The 21,656-nt window shown below is 50.9% G+C and overlaps 1 protein-coding gene across 2 annotated transcripts in view; it reads left to right on the top strand.

Annotated features, from left to right (window-relative positions):
• LRIG1 (leucine rich repeats and immunoglobulin like domains 1) overlaps window positions 1-21,656 on the top strand; it is a 119,012-nt gene that overhangs the window by 42,437 nt on the left and 54,919 nt on the right. The window contains exon 3 of one of the 2 annotated variants that reach the window (XM_079935011.1): window positions 7,116-7,190. The exons of the other annotated variant lie outside the window; for it this stretch is intronic. Coding sequence (XP_079791137.1) covers window positions 7,116-7,190 — 75 coding nt within the window. The remainder of the gene's footprint in view (window positions 1-7,115; window positions 7,191-21,656) is intronic. 2 annotated transcript variants of the gene reach the window in all.

The raw sequence follows: 21,656 nt of genomic DNA, 5'->3' as shown, positions 1-21,656 counted from the left end.
ATATTCTTATCCTGGCTCCGGAGTTTTTCGACGGCCCCTTAAATGCTGCTCCCCTTCTCCCCCAATCCTGGCGCTGCAGACAAACCTCGCCTCTCACAGGACTCACGTTAAGATGGGGCACGACCTAGGGGTAACAAGGAAACCAGTAGGACTCACTGGTGGTAAGTGTTAAGGGGGCGTAGGACAGGGTCACGGGAGGATTTTCTTCTTTTGTGATTTTGGAGTGGTGAGAACGGAGCCAGCGTGCTTAGGATGGTGATGATCAGATCAAGCAAATGTGAACGGTGTGGACAGGACAGGCTGCAAATACAGGCCCCCAAGGAAGGAAGAGGACGAGGGCCGTTGTGCCAGGAGTGCATGAGGGGTGGGGTGTGTGGCCAGCGCCTGGGTCCTGCAGGGCCCTGGGGGTCATGTTAGGTTATGGTTCCAAAATCATTGGCCCTGCCGTAAATTTGGGGCACAGTAGATGCTCCCATGAGCCTTTTCTGCATTATTCTCTCTAGTTTTCTTTTTCCATTGGTTCCTTCCCCAGACAGCCTTTCAATTTTCATTTGGTTTGGTTCCCTTGACCTCCGGCTTCTAATCCCCCTTCTACTTGGTGCTTTTTTGGAACGTAAACCCCACCCAGATCTAGAGCTGAGAGCATCTGACTTGCACCTGTCCTTCACTGGGGATGCTGGTTAGTCTTAAAAATAAATTCCCCGAGTCCCAACGGCCACAGTCATCACAGCAGCACCACATTCAAACTTTGGGGAAGGCTGCCTCAATTCATCCTGACACCAGTTCTATCTGATTTAAATTCTTTCCTTTACAGTTATTTTCTCCACTTTACAAAGGAGGAAATGGAAGCTCGGAGAGGTTAAATAAACCTGTGCAGTGTTGCCTAGTTGGTAACGCTGAGAGCTGAACTCAGATCTGTTTGATTCCCCGAGCTGTGCCTTTAACCCTGAAGCTGCACTGCCCTAAATCCCCACACCCCCCTCATCTCAACCCACAGCCTTCCGCCGAAGATTTTAAAAGGACAGGAAGTGCAGTGTTTCTCTCCTGTATCGCTCGTCCTGCACCAGTCTTCTCTCTCTAGGTACCGGGTATTTCCTCTTAACTCCTCCAGACCCCTTGTCCAAACCCACACTCCCTCCAAGCCCAGCCTCCCTTCTCCCCTCCCAACCTGCCTTTTCTCCCTCCCCTGAGCTCCTGTTGAATTTAGGGACAGGAGGAGGCTCCTCACCCACTCCTCTGCGCTCTCTCTCTGCTGTGTGTGCCTTCTCTCCTTTTTCCCGCTAATGCACGCAGGAATGTTGACACGTGTAGCTGGCCACTGTGCCCAGCCGTCCACGCCTTACGGACATGCTACCTTTTTGAGACGGTTGGAGGAGTCGAGGCCTGGGCACCTGGCTGCAATTGCACAGCTAGTACATGGGGGAGCTGGGCCTGCAGTCCTCAGTCTGACTCCTGTCCCAAGCTCTCCATGGCAGCACTGCCTTCCTGGGTGTGCGAGGTGTAAAGACACGGATTCCCCTTTATGGATGCAGTAGGGGGTACTGGGGAAAATGCACATTTGGTAGCAAGCAGACCTGGATTTGAGTTCTGGTTCTGCCCCTTATGGGGACTGTGTCCCTGGGCAAGTTACTTACCTCTGTGCCTCTTTTCCCTCTTCTGGAACATGGGCATAATGACGTGTTAGCGAATTATAATAATTATTCATTGGAGCTGATGTCCAGAGCCTTGCCCATGGGGAGGGTTCCCTGTGTGTTATTTCTCTTCTCTTCTGCTACTCTCAGAAGCACACAGCGCACGCCCCTCGCCCCGAGCTGGGCGCCCTGTTAAGAAACAAATCCTTGAGGGCCGATAGGTTGAACCTTTACCACCGTGACCACCTCTGGTCCCTGGTGTCACACCGTGGGATGGACGAGACAAATTCCCCGGGGGCCCAGAGCAGTGGAACTTCTCACTGATAAGGATCGGAGCCCTTCCCGAAGGGAATTTTAATACATGACGGAGGCAGAAAGAGGCCGTCAGGAGTGCAGGGTGGGGAGGTGGAGAAGGATATTGAAGAAAAGAAAAAAATCACAGCCGACACACAATTGCTTCTAAATTAACTGGGTCTCCCGGGAGCTGTCAGTTCCTCCTAAACCCTGCACAGCCACTCGAGTCTGGAAAGCTGAGCGCAAGGGGAACCACAGGCTGGCAAAGCGGCGGGCGGTGGTTTAGCAGTGGTTTTATTTTGGAGGCCGGAACCACAGAGCATCGCAGGCCAGTGGGAGGGAGAGAGCGAGCCGTCGGAGGCCCCCGGAGGACGTGAGGATGCTTGTGCACCTGCTGCCAAGCCACCTGGTCCTCACTGCCCGCAGCTCCGAGGAAAGCCCACCAGGGAGGGCTTCCAGCCAGCGGGCCTGGACGGCGAGGCTCCGCTATTAATAAGAGGGGCTATTTATACCGGCCTCTTTCAAAACGGCACTCGGATCACGTTACTGCTGCCTGGCCCGGGAATGCTTCATGTGGGTGCTGTCGTGTGCTTTCCAGGGCTGTTGACCTAAAATGTTCCTGAAGGCGGCGAGGAAGGCTGAGTGTGCCCTGCCGCTGGGTATTTATGGCTCACCCTCTGGTGTCCCAGGCTTCTGCTCTCCCCCCTCCACGTGTGCGTGTGCGCGGTGTGTTTAAGGGCGGGGTGAACTCCCAAGGGGGTGTCCTGTGAGGCACTGCTTTGGGGCTATGAATTACCCCCACCTGTTAAGCATGTACTATATATCTGGCTCTCTCCTAGGCTGTTAGATTTAATGATTTCAGCCAGATCCTGCCAGAACCCTGTGAAGCTGGTGCTCGTACTTTGCACACACTGGGGAGATGGAAGCTAAGGCACAGTGAGGCTAAGTGACACGCCGAAGGCCATTCGATCGGTAGGGGTGGGCTCGGGGTAGAATGGACCCGGGTCTGTCTGATGTAAAAATCTGAGCTAATCCCCTCCAAATAACCCCTGCTCTGCTGTGCCGCAACTGGGCCTCAGTTTCTTCTTTTAAGGTGAGGTGATGATTTAGTGCCTTCCTTAAAGGGTTGACATGTCATTCAGTGAGACGTGGCACATAAAGCCCTCAGCACAGAGCCTGGCACGTAGAAAAGCGTTTGCCCTTGTTGTTTATAAGTGCTGACTTCAAGTAACTATATCCTATGTCACGATATTAAAATAACTGTATCCGGCCAGCTGGTATACACACTATATCGTAAGTCTTGCCAAAGTCGTTATGCAGTCTGCCTTATTCTCAAGTAGCTGAAAACACTAATAACAGTTATTGATTTGGAGTCTGTCCCTGACTCCAAAGTAGCGTGCTCCTACCTGCTACTGACGACTTTCTTCTGCTTGAGAAACAAAACGAACTGACGTTCCAACCCCCAGCCCAACTTTGACTGTTAGTGGCAGCTCCCTTTGTGTTTGGAAACAACCAAACTGCCTACGAATTGGCGGATCGGCTAAATAAATTATGGTTCATTCATACCGTTCATCCCAGCCGAGGAGCGGTCCACCGCTGGTTAAAAGAATTAGGGAGATTTCCGAGATCTCTTACTAAGGGGAAAACTGGTACTGAACAGTCTGTATAACACACAAGCATCTGCGTGAAAGAAAAACACGTGTCCATCCCTAGTAGCCGGCAGCCGGAGGAGGCCGACCAGCGGCCTGGAGGGCAAGGAAGCTGTGTATTTCAATATGTATTCCTGGTGTTCTTTTTTGAAACAGTTTGGAATTTTACTGTGTGCTTGTCTCAGCTATCAGTATATAAATAAATATGGCCAAAAATTTTTTAAAAACCAGAAAGCGCTATAAGTCAGAATGACCTGTGGGTTTGTTTTTCGTTGTTTCTTGATGCCTAATTCGACTGAGGCAGTCACAGTAGTGAAAGTCCTCAGAAGCATCCTTTTTTAACATTTTGCATCTTGCAGAATGTAAAAGCTTCCTATAAAGCAAGTCGAGGACGTAAATGGGAGTTTCAGAGAGAGCTGAGGGGGCCCAGGAGGGTGGGAAAGGCCCACCTCCGCGTCTGCCCAGGGGGGACCCCCCGCCCCCACCCCCATATCTTTTTCACACCTTTTCCAGCTGCAGGGTTGGGCCACAATTCGCGGTCTGATGCTCCTGGAGCACTTCTCGGTCCTGAATCATCAGGAAAAGGTTCAGTTATAGAAGCCAGATATTTTAGAAGGATGTTTAGGGCCTTGGATGGAAGCAAATTTGGGGGGGAGTCCAAAGTGGGGGAAGATTGCACAGCCCGAGGTATTCAGAAGATTTCATCAAACACAATCCTAAATTCCGACAATGTCTTTACGTGTGGAGACTGTGCTGAACTTCCCGAGGGCCCTTCCCCGCCCAGCTCTGGCTGTGCTATTTTTGACCGGTCTCTATTTCAGTCTGGCAAGTTGGTCGTGTCTCAGCGTGAGTTGGTCCTCCGTTGCCTTCTGAGGGTAGTGTTCTGGTTTCAACCAGGGGCAGCGTGAACAAAGAGAGAGCCAGCAGTGGTGGAGCTGACTCAGATTTACTAGCGGTTCTTTTTAAGTAGAAATGATCCAGAAGTAAGCTAGCCTTGTAGATCTTCTCCTTTGAGCTCCATCTGACCTTTTCATAAATCCAGCAGCCCTGCTGAGATCAGAGCCTGCGATTTCTGCCTCATCCTGTTGACTCCAGGCTGCTGATCCAGACCTAAAATGTCCTGTTCACCTTCAGCACTGGTCCACGGCACCTGCACACTCTGCTTCCAGCATTTGGGTCAAGATACGAGATATTATGATGATGCCCCTTCTCCTTGTTCATTTATTATTCTGTGAAATTGGGTGGAGCAGTTTGTCATATGTGCAGCAGGGGTGGCCCGAGACCGAGCTCATTCAGCCAGAGTTCCCCTGCAGTGAAGTCCATACTGTTCATTTTGGATTTAAAATCAAGTCCAGTCCTAAGCGACTGCAGTGCAGTTACCATGTTACCCAAGGAATTATGGGCTTTCTGCCTGCTGGCCTTTTCGCTTGGTGGCTCTCCTTTGATTTGAAATTTAGAGAACTTACCTGTAAGGTGGGGAACAGTACTAGTACCTGGTTCCAACCTCAGAGGTGTAGCGATGCAGTGACATAATACTGTAGGGTTGCTACCGTCGCTATAAATAAGTAGAGGTGATGGTTAAGAACCTAAACTTTGGGGCTAGACACACAGGGCCACTGCCTTTTACTACTGGTGACCTTGGGCAAATTACTTAACGTCTTAGTGATTCAGTTTCCCCATTGGTACAATGACATTGTTCATGGGGCCTGCCTTGTAGGGCTCTAAAGACGGGTCCGTGTACTGAAAGGCTCTTAGAGTCGTACCTGGCGCATAATAAGCCCTCAGTAAGTTAGCTGCCGCTATTATTATTATGACCCCCCAACACCTGTGTTGGAGAGTAAATCTGTAAGAAATGAAGAGTTCTTAAGCTAGCTGCCTTCTTGGCAACAGGCCCCTGACCTTAGTTTCCCTTGCTCTGATAAGATCTGAGGCTGTCTTCTAGTGATAACGTGCATTTACGGTACTGTGAAGATTTATTAGTAGAGATTCATACTGATGGAGTGTTTTCAGCATCCCTGTACCGAGATAGGAAACGAATCGCAGCAGGGGTGAGAGATAAAAGGTGAAGGAGAAGCAATCTGATTTAGGGGGCGGTCAGATAAGAGACTGTTAAAGTAATTAATTGTCTCCTTCAACACACAAACAAGGGCCCTTTAAGTGGAGAAGGGATTTGCCGCATGATACAGATCTGCTTTCTCTCTGCCAGATGCTTCAGTCATGAAGCTATTGAAACAGACATGCTGTGTCCCTCAGCCCAGTAATTGCCAAGCTTCATCTCTAACTAGCTTTGGCACTGAAGAAGGCAAATGGGATAATTCAAGGCCTTTTCCCTTTTTTTAACCCTATTCATTTCTATAAAAGATGGCAGACAACCAGATTATTCTATTCAAGCAAACACTAGCTGTAAACTTGTATGAATACAGCTGTCATTTCAGTGGCCTTGTCTTCAAACCATAACAAGATGCTCTGTGTAAGACATACTCTCTGCAAAAATGAGAGTAAGATAACCTAGCTTTATCCTTGATTCTGCGTCCCAGATGCAGTTTCTTTCCAGCCCGTCACCCGGCAAAAAGCCTGAGCACTGCTTTGGCTTTCTTAAGGATTTTTGCACTCACTGTGCAAGCCTGATTTTCGATTCTCTTCTCAGATTTGGAAATACATGTCCATGTAAGGAGGCCAGATTCCGGAGCCTGTGGGGGCGGACCAGGCGAGCTGTGTTCTGGTTCTCGGGCTTCCCCTTCCATTCAGAGTCATGAACTATGGAAATACAGATTTAGAATATTCGAGCGGGAAGGGAGCTTGGGAAGCATCTGAGGTCTGAGGAGGATTTTCCAGTTGTCTGTGTGCAAAAGTGTGTGTGTATATATCCGTTATACGGATATATTCCTGGGAAACGTGTCTGGAGACTTCATCAGAGTTCAGAGAAGCTGGAATCTCAAATAGATGAGAATCTCCAAGTCCAGCTCCTTTGCTGTTGTACAGATGAGGCATTGGAGTAATTGACCCACGTGTCCCAGCGCCAGGAACCCAACGGGAGTGCGGGAGTCTTTGGCCCTGGGTCCGAGCGTGTTGCCCTTTGGTGAGGGCAGAGCCGCGTCAGGGATGTGTACAAAACAACCAGGAGGGGGCGGTCTTTCCTCCCCAGATCCTTTTCTGACTGTTTCAGCCCACGAGGAGCGCTCTCACTGGGGGTCTTGAGGGCGCTGTCGTTCTGCATCACGCACCTTGGCCTGCGTTCGCAGTTCGCTGTCTGTTAGTCTTGATTTCTGAGCTAGATTGGAAGCTCCTAGAGGACGGGAGACATCTCCTGAGTGTTTATTCACAGACTCTGGGTGTGGTAAATAATTGGTTTTTGTGACCTGGCATAAATTCTCTCCCGTTAACAACTTGCTTTTAAATTCTTTATCTTGTATTCAGCATTACAACATAGCAGTCTTCCCATGGCCAACTCAGCACTGTTGTTTTTTTTTTATTTCCCTTTTATGTCTGTGATTTCTTACTATTACTTTGAATGATTCGTTTCTTCTTGTTGTCATTACAGGTACCTCAATAACAACGAGTTGACAGCCATACCGTCGCTGGGTGCGGCCTCATCTCGTATCCTCTCTCTCTTTCTGTAAGTGGTGCCATCTGGGGGACCCTGGACTGTGTGGGGAGGCCATGGTATCATCTTGCTGACATTTGGTGGCAGGGCAACTCGTGTTTGTGGGCTCACTGGTAAAAAAAAAAAAAAGGGGGGCCTTTCTCTATGTAGCTCTAATGATGATAACAAAAGCCTTGCTTGCTGTTTTGGGGTGTGTAGAATTAAAACCCAGAAGTTTTGCCTCATCTCTAATTTGGGGGGAAATTATCTTTTTAATGCCCAGGGGTACGTAGAATTAAATTTCTTTGTCCTAGCGGTTAAGCTGCAATTTGAGTGAATAAACTCAACTTAAAAGAAGCTGTGTGCATGATAAGACAGTAGGCTCATCTTTGTGGTAATGAATTTGGGAATGTGACTCCACTCACTTTCATGGCTTAAAAAAAAAACAAAAACCACCAGCCTTCTGAAATCAATATAAAAGTAAGGAATTCGTTGTCATGGTCAAGTGTTAGACAACATACAGCGTGTCGATTATTATAGACAACACACTGCAGATGAAAAAGGGTATAAAGAAACTTAAATGAGAAAGAAAGGGAGGTAACTGAGAGCTACCCCACTTCTTCAGCAGTCAGCTGGAGGCGTTTGCTTGTTTGAAACTCGCCCAGAGGTCTTTCCAGATAAACCAGTCATGAGTCCAACAATTTTCTAGGCCAGATTTTAGTGACAGCTCCCCCAGCAGAGCGCCTCCCTCTTCACACCTAATTTCCTGTTCCCACACCAGCCCCACTGGTTTTTATTTGATTTTGATTTTGCTGGTGTTGTAACTGGTCTGCTCACCTGTGGGTATCTCTTGTCGACCCTGAGCCAAGCAGAGGGACCTGGTGGGAAGGAGTCATCATCCGTCTGATGGCTGGTGCAGCTTTTAGATCTCCAGGTTTTGCTGGCCACAGGCCCTGCGATCCGGAGATGCCCTGTCCTTGTGAAACATGGTCTCGGGCTCAACCCTTTTCAAGGCACTGTGGGGTTGGGGAGCAGGGGGTTAGAATCGTGGCCCAGCCTTGTGTCCCGGACAGACAGATTCACCTCTCTGAACCTCATTTTCCTCATCTGCAGAATGCGTTCTTGGCCCGCTGTACACATAGGGGCAGTGGGCCCGAGCTTCAAGGCGAGTGTGATGTGTATGAAGCTCCCCGTCCTGCACAGCCAGAGTAGGTGTTTGACAGATGACGGCTGGCTGCTGGCTGGTAGCTAGTTGTCACCTGGCCCCTTGGGCCTTGGCATGATCTCACCTTTAAGGGTCTGTGAGTCACTTCTTGTACCTGTGAAATGCTGGCACAAAGGACGTAGCTCTTTGTCCCAAGATGGACAGTCAAGGATCTGACTCTCTTTTTGTACCCATCTGGCCTGCAGGGTCTGGCATCTGGAAGGTGTCTCATTGCTCGTTAAATTAAATGAGTCACCCTTACCTGAGGCCGGTTAGGGACATGTCAATCCCTGGTATGTGTATAGAGCAATGCACCGGAAGACGCTTTTAACTCCTTGCTATTTAAAGGACGGTCCTTGGACCAGCAGAGTCCTATCGGCACTGAGCTCGTTAGACATGCGGGATCTCAAGTGTCATCCCAGCCTTGCTGAGTCAGAAGCTGCCTTCACAAGCTCCGCTGGCCACCTGCCTACTTGTTCAAGTTTGAGAAGCACTGCTTTCCCTCCCCTTGGTTGGGAAGCCAGGGCCAGAGAGAACATCTTTGTGTTACCAGACAGGAAACCAAGGCTGCCTGAGTTCCTGTAAGGTGCAAAATCGAGAGGTGAACCAAAACGGGACCCAAATGCTCGTTCACTGCTCCTTTCTCTTCCCCCCGGCACAGCAGGCAGGAGTGTGGCAGGTGACCCGTCCTTGCCCCGAGGGCCCGTGGTGCTCTGAATCAGGCCATGCTCTGCTCACTAAAAATACATTTCTGTTCCTTGGCCGAAGTGTCAGGAGCAGTGGGGCTGGTTGGCCTTGTTCCTGCTATTCCATTAGACAGCATTAAAATATGTAAAGTAGGACAGAAAAAAAAAAAGACTCCCTCCTGGTTTTGATTCAGTTTGGAAAATGGAGGTTCGTATTGGCAGATACTACCTTTGGCCTGAAGCTGGTCTCCATCTGACTTGGTCAGTGATTTCTCTGAAAATACAGACACTGAAGGGTCTTTATCTTCCTTCTCTCTGAGGGGCCTGTGTTCTCCAATCTTAGACCCCTGGATCTAGTGCCTGCAGAGTTAGGCTAGCAGGGTGACATCGGGGTAGCAGGATTATAGATAATATTGCTCTCATCCTTCATGCCTTCCTGTATTTCCCGAGTGGGTCGTGCAAAGGACAGGGGAGAAAATAGCAGAGCGGGCAACAAATGAACATGATTTTCTCACCTCTCCATCCACATGATGATTGCAACCGTCCAGGCTTCGAAGAGCATGTTTTGCTGGTGTGTTTGTGGCTTTTCAGAACCATAGCGGTAAAAGGTGTCACATGTTCAACAAACATTTAGTCGGTACCTTCTGTGCCCGTGCAGTTGGGGCCCAGAGTGACCTCGGAAAGATTCAGTACCATCGCGTGTGGGAAGTTCCTGACATGGTGTGTGCAAATGTTGTTCGTCAGTTAGCTTCATCAACGTTGACGCTGGTGGCCCTTCGTCTCCATATTCTCCCCTTTGTGGGCAGGAGGAGGATGAGAAGAATAATGAGAATGTGCAAAGGGACCAGATGGCTGAGGCTGTCTGAGTGAGAGGAGCTGGGACAGCTTTCTGGGAACAAGGTTGTGGGCAGGCGGGGCAGGGAACAGGGGGGACCAGGCACATATCCAGCTCTGTCTCTGAAGGTGTTGTGACGTGGGACAGGGTGCTTTTTCCTCATCTGGTGAGTGAAGGGGTTGAAACACGTGGTACGAGTACACTTGCAGCTTGTATATTCCTTCTGTGACTCAGAAACTGAGAGTTGGGGCAGTAATGTCACAAAAGAAATACCCCTGTCCTGTAAGCACTGTTGCTGCCTTACGTCTTTCAGAAGTCGCAGCTTTGTGTTCCAGCTCAGACACCTGTAATGAGGGACTTTTGCCTCTGGATTTTGTTTGCTTGTAGAAGTTGGCTCTTCATCTCTGTGTTTGGTTTCCTGTCTCCCGTGTCCTTGTCAGTAACCCTGGTTCCTCACTCACAAGACAGTGTTCTGATCCCCCAGACACCAGTGCCCTTCTTTGCTGAGGTCACACTTGGGAGGGCTGTGTGGGAAAAGGGTTTGTTTCAAGTCCGGCTTTACTATCAGGGCCTCAAAACAGAGTTTTCTAGAGTTTGGGGAACTGGAGTCCTTCAGGAAAATTTCAGTTGGTTAATACTTTCTGATTAAAGGAATCAAATTCAATTAAAGTATTTGTCAAAGAGCGGATTTTTATTTGCATCGCGTTCTGCAGATAATGCCAAAGCCATTTGTCCTTAATAACCAAAAAGCATTAAACTCGAGGAAAGCTTTTAATAGGATTGGGTTGGAGCGAGGGAGCTAAATTTGATAAAATAGTCCTCTGAAAAAGAAACAGACTTTTGTTCAACAGGGACAGAATCTGCTGGTAGATTTTCACGTTTGAGATTTTTTTTTTTCTAATTCCAAGTCCAGGAAACTCAAGTTATGATTCCCACAGCAACAGTAATTTCGTGTGATGCATAAGTGACGTTTCTGGGGAAGAAAAATTTCCAGTTTTCCTGTGGTGTTACTGCACTTGTATCACTGAGGAGATTGGTTCCAGTGGAAATGGTTGCGTTTTTTTTTCACTCCTAGGAGTAAAAAACTTGCTGTAAAATCGACTTTAGTTTTAAAGCACAGCAGCTTTGTCCCAGGTGTATTAGCTGTAGCATGTTTCCCATATGGCCCTTGGCTTTGTCCACGTAACTTCTTTTCCAGTTGGTGGTGTGTTTTGGACCCTGTCCCCTGCCCATGCCTTGCCGCTCCCCCTCCCCCAAGCTGTGGCCTTGATCAGGTAGGAGATCTTGGCTAAGATTCCGTGCACACAATTACCTGTGACTTTGTCATTGTGCTGTTAAAATCCTTAGGTTCTATGTTGCATTTGAAAACACATCAAAATACCTTTTACTTCGAATCTTCGGGGGGAAAAAAAACTTTTCTGAAAACTATATATATATATATATATATATATATATTTTTTTTTTTTTTGAAAATAGGATTACTCTTTTTTTTTTTCTTAATTAATTTATTTATTTAGGGCTGTGTTGGGTCTTCGTTTCTGTGCGAGGGCTTTCTCTAGTTGTGGCAAGCGGGGACCACTCTTCATTGTGGTATGCGGACCTCTCACTATAGCGGCCTCTCTTGTTGCGGAGCACAGGCTCCAGACACGCAGGCTCAGTAGTTGTGGCGCATGGGCCTAGTTGCTCCGCGGCATGTGGGGTCTTCCCAGACCAGGGCTCAAACCCGTGTCCCCTGCATTAGCAGGCAGATTCTCAACCACTGCGCCACCAGGGAAGCCCCTATATTTTTTTTATTGAGAAAAAACTAACATAACATAAAACACTGTTTTATCGGATTTAAAGTGTATGGTCAGAAACCTTTAGTACCTCCTCAGTGTTGTGCACCCCTCAATGCTGTCGAATTTCAGAACGTTGCCATCACCCCCAGTACAAACCCCCTACCCCTGAAGCCGTCACCTCTCCTATCCCCGTCCTCCCAGCTTCCTGGCAACCAGTAATTTGAAAACTCATCTTTTCTTTTTTTTCTTTTGAGAAAAGTATCTTTCTCTCCTGTTAGCAAAGTACCTGGAGGACTTAGAATATGAAAAATTTAAATGAAAACATCAGAGGCGGGTTGAACTATGTGGTTCTGTATTTTGCTGTGACCTCTTAGCTGAAGAAAAACTGATGAAATCAAAGGGATGGCGTATTTAACATCGCTTTATGGTAACTTCCGGAGAATAAAACCTGGAAGGAATGAAACCTGCTGCCCCGTCTGTGACCCCACTGGGAGCCAGTTAAGTGGGTGCTGCTGAGGGAGCATGAGGCGAGGCAGGGAGGGATGGAGGGAGCTCTTCTGGGCTGGGTCTGCTGGGGAAGTAAAATCAACAGCAGTATTTAACTCTCCGTGTGCCTAGCACACCCTCTAGAAAAAAGGGGCCAGATCAGTCTTTTTTACAGGCTCATTAATGGGAAGATCAATTCACATTAAAGCGTAATTAAAGAGTGAGCCTTAGGGCTTCCCTGGTGGCGCAGTGGTTGAGAGTCCGCCTGCCGATGCAGGGGACACGGGTTTGTGTCCTGGTCCGGGAAGATCCCACATGCCGCGGAGCGGCTGGGCCCGTGAGCCATGGCCGCTGAGCCTGCGCGTCCGCAGCCTGTGCTCCGCAACGGGAGAGGCCACAACAGTGAGAGGCCCGCGTACCGCAAAAAAAAAAAAAGAGTGAGCCTTAGCAGGAGGCAGTGAGGATCTGGGCAGCCTCTCGGGAATGGGGAGAGGAATCCATTTCCCCGAGGGCCCAGCCAGGGAGAAAGGGGCCCCGAACTCAACTTCAGAAAATTAGGTTGGGCTTCAGGACCTGAGCTGAGACTGCTAATTTTCAGGTGAAATTACTCTGAGTAATGAATAGTCGCCTAGCATTGCTAAAACGTGTGTGTGCGTGCGCGCGCGTATGTGTGCGTGCGTGCGCGTATGTGTGCGTGCGTGCGCGTGCGTGCGTGCGTGGTCTTACAAAGTTGAGTGGTAACCTTGGACGGTGGAGCTCTTTGCCTCCTGATACAAAGGTGGACCTATGGGGACTACAAGTGTGTGTACAAGGGGAGGTGGACGTCGAAATTCTCCCTAAGGTAAGGATTGTCCGTCCTTCCTGTGGGGGAATTTGCTGGACCATCCACGAGTCATCAGGTGAAGAGTGGACTTAATCAAGTTTAATAGAAAATGTGGCGATGGGCAGTTCTTTCCGCATCCTGCTTCTGAGCGGCGTCCTCCAGTAAGAACCCAGGTTAGTCTTGCTGGTGAAGGAAGGCCAGTCGGCTTGGGCGTTGGTGTAAAAGTAAACCCCATCTGGGCTGTTGACATCTTATTCGCTGCAGGCCTTTGGGCACACTCTCATCAGGATCGTGGAGTCAGTAGTGACTGAAACGCTTTAGGGAGAAACTGGGAACAAAGCTGTGTTTAAAAGGCCCCGAGTCAAGTGTGAATGAATCTCCGTGTTCCCTGAGCAGCCTGTAGCCGGTTCAGATCTCAGATGCTGAAGGGAAGCCAGGGCCCTAGTCAGAAAGCAGCACAACAGGAAAATAGATGTAAACTGGGGGCTTCGGTTCCTCTCTTCTGTGTCTTCAGAGACGTGCTCCCTTTCTGCCTCGTTTGCCCAGATTTCTGTGGGTGTGAACGGATTCTTTCCTCTGGGTAAAACGTCACACCCGTTCCCTTGGGAGATCATGGCTTCTCTCCATCACCTGTTTGGTTCTCAAACTAGACCATTTACCAGCATCACCTGGAAGGCTCGCTGGGCCACAGGATGGCTGGGCCCCAGCCCCAGTTTCTGATCCGGCAGGTCTGGGTGAGTTGTGACTGAAGAATCTGCTTTGCTCACAAGTTCCTAGGTGATTGCTGTTGCTACTGGTCTGGGAACCTCCCACCCTTGGAGAACCACTACCTGAGCTTCTGTAGTACTGTGGTGGGGGGCAGGGTGGTGTCCTTAGCAACCACGCTGCTGAGCCTTTGGAGGGCAGTCAATTATTTAGACAGATTCCCCTTGTCACCGGTATGGGCACAGGCATTTCTTTGGGACAGTGGGGCTCCAAGCCCTGGTTAAGGTATTTATTTCCGAGCAAAGTGCTGGGGGCAGTGGACTGGGAGCGAGCGTGGGCAGCACGGCTCTGTCTCTGGCCGCGGTTTGAGGCCCACGGCTGTTATCAATTTGTCTCTGCTTAATTGACTGTTGACTGGCGATCACGTAGGCCTCCCCATCAGACCTTCACGAGTCCCTGGGAGGCAGGGAGCCTCTTCTGGCAGGAGATCTGTACCCATCTCCACGTGCAGGTATCAGCAGCTCTGCTTACAGCTGTGCCTCCCTGCCGGAGCCGCTTTCAGCACCGCTTACCTTTCTGCTGATTATCGGTCACTGTTATCAGATACAACTTGACCCTCGACTGAGACTGGAAAGGTGCTGCTTTGTTCCAGGCGAAGCATCTGGAAGGTGAGCACAGCCATGCTCGTCTGCCCTGATGGGGGAATCAGAACTCGGGGCCCACAGCTGTCCTCCACCCTGCGTCCAGTCGTGGCCCCGATCCTCACCTCCTGTTTTCTGGCCTTCTGCCCCTGGGAGGCTGACCTTCTGGTTGTCAGTGAGCGCCAGAAATCAAAGGAAAGTGGAGGAAGCTGAGACGGGGGCCCAACAGGGAGGTGTGCCAGCGCGCGCTCCACCTGAAGCCCAGGACAGACAAACGTGCCCCACGGGCCAGAGTCCCTGCCCTCAAGGGACTCGCAGTCTAGTTGCAGAGAAGGATGAGTAAACAGGCAGTTGTCATACCAGCCAGGGCCTGGGAAGTTCTCAGGGGCTCCTGGCCGCTGTCGCTGATGGGGTGCAAGACGGGGAAGGTTCCCAGACAAAGAGACCTGTAAGGTGTATACCTCCTTTCTCTCCCCGCTGCAAGATGGGGCCGTGAGGTGCTCAGCCAGCACGCTGGCCAGTTGGAGGAGCGCTGGGAGAAGGGCTCATAGGACATGGCTGCTTCCCTTTTAAGGCCAGTTTGCTCCCCATTTACCCCTTTGTCAACAGGCAGGCTGCTCTGAAGGGCCAGGAAGCTTCTGTTGGAAGGCAGAGCGGGACCCCTGGTTCTCAGACCGGCAGGCTCATTAGACTCTGGGCACCATGAGTGAGCCTCAAAATAGAAAGTTTACTGGAAACCCAGTACACAAAGACAGCAGCTCTGTGTCCCGGAAGCTTCCCAGGACTTCTGTAGTGCGGACTGCCTCTTGCCCCAAGTCTCAGGGAGCCTTTCGCTGGGAAAGGAACTGCTGAGGCCTCCGCGGCGAGCCTGCCAAATTACACACAGTCCTGACTTGTCATTTTCCTTCTCTCTTTTCTTTCCTTTTTTTTTTTTTCTTCTTTCTTTGAGACTGGGGGTGGTAAGGCAGCCAGATGAGCGGTCCATCTGCAAACCATTTGCTGCGAAAGGGAAGGGAACGCCAGCTGTGGAGTCTGGGGAGCTGAGGGAGGGGCGCACCCGTGGAATAGGAACTTGGTCACGGAGGTCATTGCCTTTTTTGGGAACTCGGTAGCTTAGGGTCTGTCGTTGAGAGTTGGCCTTTGTTGTGTGTTTGGGTTTTTTCTTCCCCTTCTCTGTCTCATTTTTTCTGATGACCGTGTAAGTTTTAAATAGAGTCCAAGACCCAGTGGGAATGGGGATGCTGGTGCAGCATGGATGGCCTTGGAGGGAAGTACCTCCTTCCAGCAGTGGGTGCTGAAAGCACGGCAGGGCCGTGTGACCCGGCAGCACGGGGAAGGGAAGCGGAGCTGCTTTGTCCGTTGCACAATCTCCCGTGTGAAAGGAGCTGGCCCCCGCCCATATCCACAGCCTCCTTCCAGCCAGGCCGTTTCCTCCCCCTCCCCCTGCACTCCCACTTCCTGCAGGTGGCTTCTGTAATCCACTTACCCCGGGGGAAGCTTCGCCAGCGTGTGCACCTAATCCGAAAATGGCCAGCTCGACTTTGACCCCCGTGGTGACCCTGCAGAGAAGGCCAGGCCAGTTGTGTCTGCTCACACCTGGGAGCCATTTTCAGCTTTTACAGCCCAAGTGGAAGAAATGTGTTTGTATTTATGCCAGCCCTTCCTTTCATAATGCCTTTCGTTGTTGGGCAATACGGAGGGAATATTAGATTCCCCCTGCCTGTTCAAAGGCAAGGGTTTTTAGAGACAGGTTAGTTTACCCAGTGAATTAAATCGAGTCATGCAAAATGACCAGATTTTCTAGTTCAAAAATGGTCAAAACATCAGTAGTCTCATCATGGTTCAGCCTCTTGAGATGGAAAATTGCAGCGGTCACTGTATGTGGTACACAGTCGTTGTCAGGCATTGCTCTGTGTGCCTCCCCAGGCCTCACCTCATTATATTGCCTCTGCAGTCCTGGGAGGCACAAGGTCTGTTGTTACGCACTTTTTACAGATGATGCGCCTGAGGCACAGAGAGGGCAAGACACTTCTCTGAGGTCACACAGGAGGTGGTAGAGGTGAGTCTTGGTCTCATTTCTCTGCACCTCTGGGGTTTGTGTGCTCACTGTACACAGGGAAATGTGTGGTCTGGGGGCCTGGGAGGGTCTTGTCATTTTCACGTGCTGACATATCAAATTGTGTTAAGAGGGGTGCGCCTTGGGACTGCGGCCAGTAGGCTCTGGTGTGGATAAGAGGCTGCACCCCACGCATGGGCGTCTCTTCAAGTCGCGTGCCTGCCTCGGAACATTGGGCAGCCCTCAGTATGATTTTCATTAACTGATGCAGAGTGACGGGAAGTCCTCCTGCCCTGAAGATTAGCCTGACCGTCCCCTCACCCCCCAAACACACCCTGCTGGGTTATTCTGACTGATTCTGGTCGCCCGTCTTGTAAGGGTGCAGGGAGGAAGACTCGCCTTGCTGTCAGGTCTCTGCAGCGCCCAGGCCTGTTCAGTTGTGCCAGCAGCTCTTCAGACAGTGGCCCTCTGCCCTCCAACACATCACTTCAAGGCGAATTCCTCCGCAGTTTCCTCACTTCCTGGACGCCTTTCAAACCCAAACGGCTGAAATAAAGGTGCCAATTTGTAGTTCTTTCTTCCCAACCCCTTCAACCAGGAGGGGGAATTGTGTGCTGCCAAGGATGGCAGGGCTGTGGGATGCAGCCAGGTGGCACTCCCGGGGTGTCCTCTCTGGGGGCTGCTGGTCTCTGCTCAGCTGTATGGCTGTAGGGTCTTTGAGGGCAAAGAAGCTCTTCATCGGTGGGTAGGGCTGTGAGAGGCGGGTTGCTGTGAATCAGTTTGTAAAGACCGGGGCTCCTTCCCCAAGTAATACAGGGAGAAGGCAGGTGCCAGTGGATGTCTTCCCCTTATAGTGCGTCCGACATCATAAGCGCCTTATAGAGAGGGGGCAGTTCTGCACAGTGGTTAAGAGGAGGCTCTGGATCCACCGCATCTGGACGTGAGTCCTGCCTCCGTCGCCTGTGCTGGTTCTCTGGGGCCTCAGTTGGCTCCACTTGTGCAATGGTGTTGGCTGTGAGGATCCGCTAAATACTCCGTGTCTCAGTACAGGGTCTGGTGTCTACTGAAAGTGCACCAAGTTGGAGACACCGTTCTATCCCTGACCCATCAAGGGCCTTCTGGGCGTGGATGGAGCTGGCCCTGCTTTGCGCTGCTGTGTTCCAAGGGGCATTGGTGGGTATTCTCCACCCTGAACTGGGAGGCCTGGTGTGGGAAGCAGGGGTAGAGGCTCTTCACGTCCCCTGAAAATGGACTCTGCTTGCAGATACCTGTTGTGGTGTGGCTCGCGCTCTTGTGATAGACAGATCCTCTCCATCCTTGCGTGTGTGTATGTGTGTGGGATTTAGCTTAGCTTTCTCGTGTATTAATTCCCTCTATGGGAACTGTTGCGTGCATCAGGAGCGTTGATTTCCCTCCTCTCTTCTCATCGCCCGTTCCTCTACCTGGGACAGGTGCAGCAAGGCGCAAAGCACTCTGCAGATACCTTAGCAGTGGCCCCCATCCTTGGCCGCACCGTAGAAGGACCTGGGGAACTTGAACAAGCCTAGAAGCCCGGGCCGCATCGCAGGGCAGGTTAAAGGAGAACCTTGGGGCTGGGGGGCTGTTGCGGGAGGGACATTGGTGTTTTTTGGTTTTTTTTAAGCTCACCAGTTCCTTTCAACATGTAGGCAAAAATTTTAATGAGCCACAGCTGGGCACATGCAGGTGAAAGGTTTTGTCCCCTTCTCTCCTTCCCTCTGATACCTGTCACTTAACATACTCAGGCTCCCCTACCTTCTTGACTTTCACACCTTCTTTCTTTCTTTTTCTCTCCAAGTAGAGGAAAAAGAGATACTAAGGCTGACCTTTAATTTAGCGCTTATGATTCTCGGGGCGGGGGGCCTGTGAAAGGTTTTAGTTACCACTTTTACCACTGATTTAATGGGAAGATACTGCAAAGTTAGCCATTCAAAATGACTGAGAGAGGCTCTTGGCTTTGTCGTGTGTGGGGCAGCGTGTTTCGCCTGGTGAGGCATGACCACCTCGTTGGGTGGTCACAGAACTTGATTGTGGATTTGCCGCCTAAACTGGGGTATCTTCTTCTTCCCCCCCCCCCCCCCCCCCCGAGAGGCAGACCACCCACCTCTCACTTGCATTCTGCCTATAAATCAGAGAAGAAGCATTTATGATGGTGGGGGAAGAAAACCCTCTTTATAGTGAAACAATAGGCAAAACTTATCTCAGACTCTTTAAAAACCTTTTTCTTTATCATTCCGAAAGTCAGGCTTTGCTCTTCTTAAAAACAAAAAGAATACGTAAATATAAGCCATAGGAAGTGAAGCTTTCCCTCCAACCCCACCCAAAGGCTGTGCTGTAACACGGCAGAATTCTAGTGCTGACATTCAGCTCGGATAAGTATCTGTTGGTATTTTGTGAGGGTTGTTTTGGAATTGGCCCCTTCGACAAGGCCCCTTCGACAAGTCACAAAGAGTAATTAGAATTTTGGAAATAAGGGGAAAAATTCCCTTGGACTTTTTGGGAATGTGGCGTTTTCTCCAGATCATGTGTGGTTCTTTTTTGTATGCGGAAAAACAGTGTTTATCAGCGCGCAGAGTGAAGTTTTTCTGCCTGGTGATTGTTGTTTGATTTGGGGAATCCGTGTGAGGACTGGCCATTCCAGGGGTTCCCTCTCCTCCTGGCCTTGCCGACAGCAGTGATAAACCCTTTCACCACCCGAGGCTCCTTGTAGGCCAGGCCGGCCCCTGCCTGCCTCCCTCATTCTCTAGTGTGTGTTAGCAAGAGCCGTGATTTGGGGATGCTCCAGCAATTATGTGGTTCCAAATCGCCACACGCCTGTGGTTCTCACGCCTGTCTTCACTTTCCCCCGTTCCCTGAAAAACAGTTGTAGCTCCTGGGAGGCTCAGTAAATTGTCCAGGGAGAGAGAGGGCTTCAGAAAGCAAAGTGCTGGGCTTCCCTGGTGGCGCAGTGGTTAAGAATCCGCCTGCCAACGTAGGGGACAGGGGTTCGAGCCCTGGTCCAGGAAGATCCCACATGCCACGGAGCAACTAAGCCCGTGCACCACAACTACTGAGCCTGTGCTCTAGAGCCCGTGAGTCACAACTACTGAGCCCACGAGCCGCAACTACTGAGCCCGCGCTGTAGGGTCCGCGAGCCACAACTACTGAAGGCCGCGCGCCTGAGCCCGTGCTCCGCAACAAGAGAAGCCACCGCAATGAGAAGCCCGCGCACCGCACCGAAGAGTAGTCCCCGCTCGCCGCAACTAGAGGAAGCCTGCATGCAGCAACGAAGGCCCAACGCAGCCAAAAATAAATGAATAAAAGAAAAGAAAATAACAAAGAAAGCAAAGTGCTGCTGTGCATTGTGGGTACCATCAGACCTTGAGGCCAAGGTTCATCTTGTCCCTGCCTGGTGGTCCCATGGGTCACTTTGGGGAAGAGACAGCACATTGGTGAGGACCCTGCCTGCTTCTCATACAGCTGCTCCTTCATGGGCATTTGAGCAGAGAATATTGGTCCAGTCTCTCTTCACCTCCAGCTGGACACGGGGTGTTAGGGTGACTTCTGTGCTGGCAGGAAAACCCCCCTACACCATTCTCTTGTCAGGACATCACCCAACAAAGTGCTTCCTATCTCTTGAACTCAGAATGCAGCAAGCCATTCTCAGCGAAGTGGGTGCTGGCGCCCGAGGAACGGGGAGAAACCATCCCTCCCGTGAACTTGGCCTCCCCCTCAGCTTCTAGCCCTGCCTCTGCCAGATATACCCCTACAGGGTCTTTCACGAGTCACCTCTCCACTTTGGGTTTCTGTTGCCTCAGCTGTAAGGAAAGGTCCTGGTCCCACATCAGCCCCACTTAACCAGGGTCAAGGACACACACGGCTACTTCCTCTCCTGCAGGCCTGGGGCGGCACCTGGGCTGCGTGTTCTCTGGAACAAACGTTCATCTCTAGTTGAGAACGTCTCTCATGGCTTCCTGGCAGAGGCTCAGATGCTTGTGAGTTCTGTCTAGTGGGCCCACTGAGCCACCCGTGTTGAGAAGCTGCTTAATTAGCACCCTAGCTCATCCTGGCCACTGCCAAACCTGGGACCCACACCTTGTTTCTGAAGGGGTCCTCACGGCCTTGGCTCCAGCGGCGTCCAGGCTTGGTCCTTCTCTTCCTCTCCATCCTCCCTCCCACATGAGCCCCGTAGAACTCTACCCTCATCGCCTGCCACTGCACACCTACCACCCGGTGGGGTGCCTGCCTTGTGGTGGCCCCGCAGTCAGTATTTGGTGAAGAAATGAAGGAAGGAGCCCTGTGGCTTCCGTGTCACCTAAGGAATAAAGTCTTGGGCTCTTTCAGAGTTGGCCCCTGGTTCCCTTTCTTCCCGGCATCTCCCCACTTCCTGCCTCGAGCTTTCCATCAAGCTGCTCGTGATGGGAGCCCACACAGACCGGGGGTCTGATTCCAGGCCTTGTTCATGCTGTCACCTCTGTCTGGAATGGCTGTCCCTCCCCCCGCCACCTCCACAGCACTGTGGCCCCATCTGTTAGTGTGCCCGTCACGTCTCTGTCTTTGTGTCTCCAGGGTGTGTTTTTTGGGAATTGGGGGGTGGGGAAAGGGGGTCGACCATACTACGGTCAAGTTTACCTTTTTCTTTGAGCAGCTGCACCTAACAGGCACCCCATACACGCTTGGCTGGATAAATAAATGAAGGACTAAGTGAATGGGTTCGTCGAAGCACAGGGCAGATACTGGATAGTTTGAGACATGTATCGTCAAGGTAAAGGGACTCGTTTGGGACAAGTAATAACGGAAATGATCTGTTGTGGCTTCCTAGAGGGCCTGGCTCTTTTCAGCCAAGAGAGAGGACTCGCTGTCCCTGATTTATTGAAAATCTGGGCAGCTGTTACAGGAGGGAAAGCAGGTGTCGACACTACCCCGTGGAAGGCAGCGTGGCTCAGGGGCGGTGTGCGGGCCCCGGGGTCCCACTGTCCAGGTTGGAATCCTTACCTGTTGCTTTCTAGCAGCAGCTCTGCAAGCCTCGGTTTGCTTAGATGTGCAACTGTCCTTAAGCTGGCGTGGGTGTGTCAGGAGAAGGGCTCTCCTGGCCTCTGCTCACCTGTGAGTGGCCAACAAGTAGATCGGGGAATAGGCTTTTTCCAAGGTGAAGGTGGAGAGTCACTGCAGATCCCTCTGTGCGTCCAGCCCATCCTGACTACTCCTCTGTAGTCAGGAAGTTCAGAAAACCCAGAGCTAAAGGTAAGCGGCCTTCTTTGCTACAGGATGTGTAGGGCCTTTAGTCA

The sequence above is a fragment of the Stenella coeruleoalba genome (assembly GCF_951394435.1).
Source record: "Stenella coeruleoalba genome assembly, chromosome: 10".
NCBI classification, from domain to species: domain Eukaryota; kingdom Metazoa; phylum Chordata; class Mammalia; order Artiodactyla; family Delphinidae; genus Stenella; species Stenella coeruleoalba.
The sequence above is the reverse complement of the archived record's forward strand: the minus strand, read 5'-3'. Positions and strand labels throughout refer to the sequence as shown.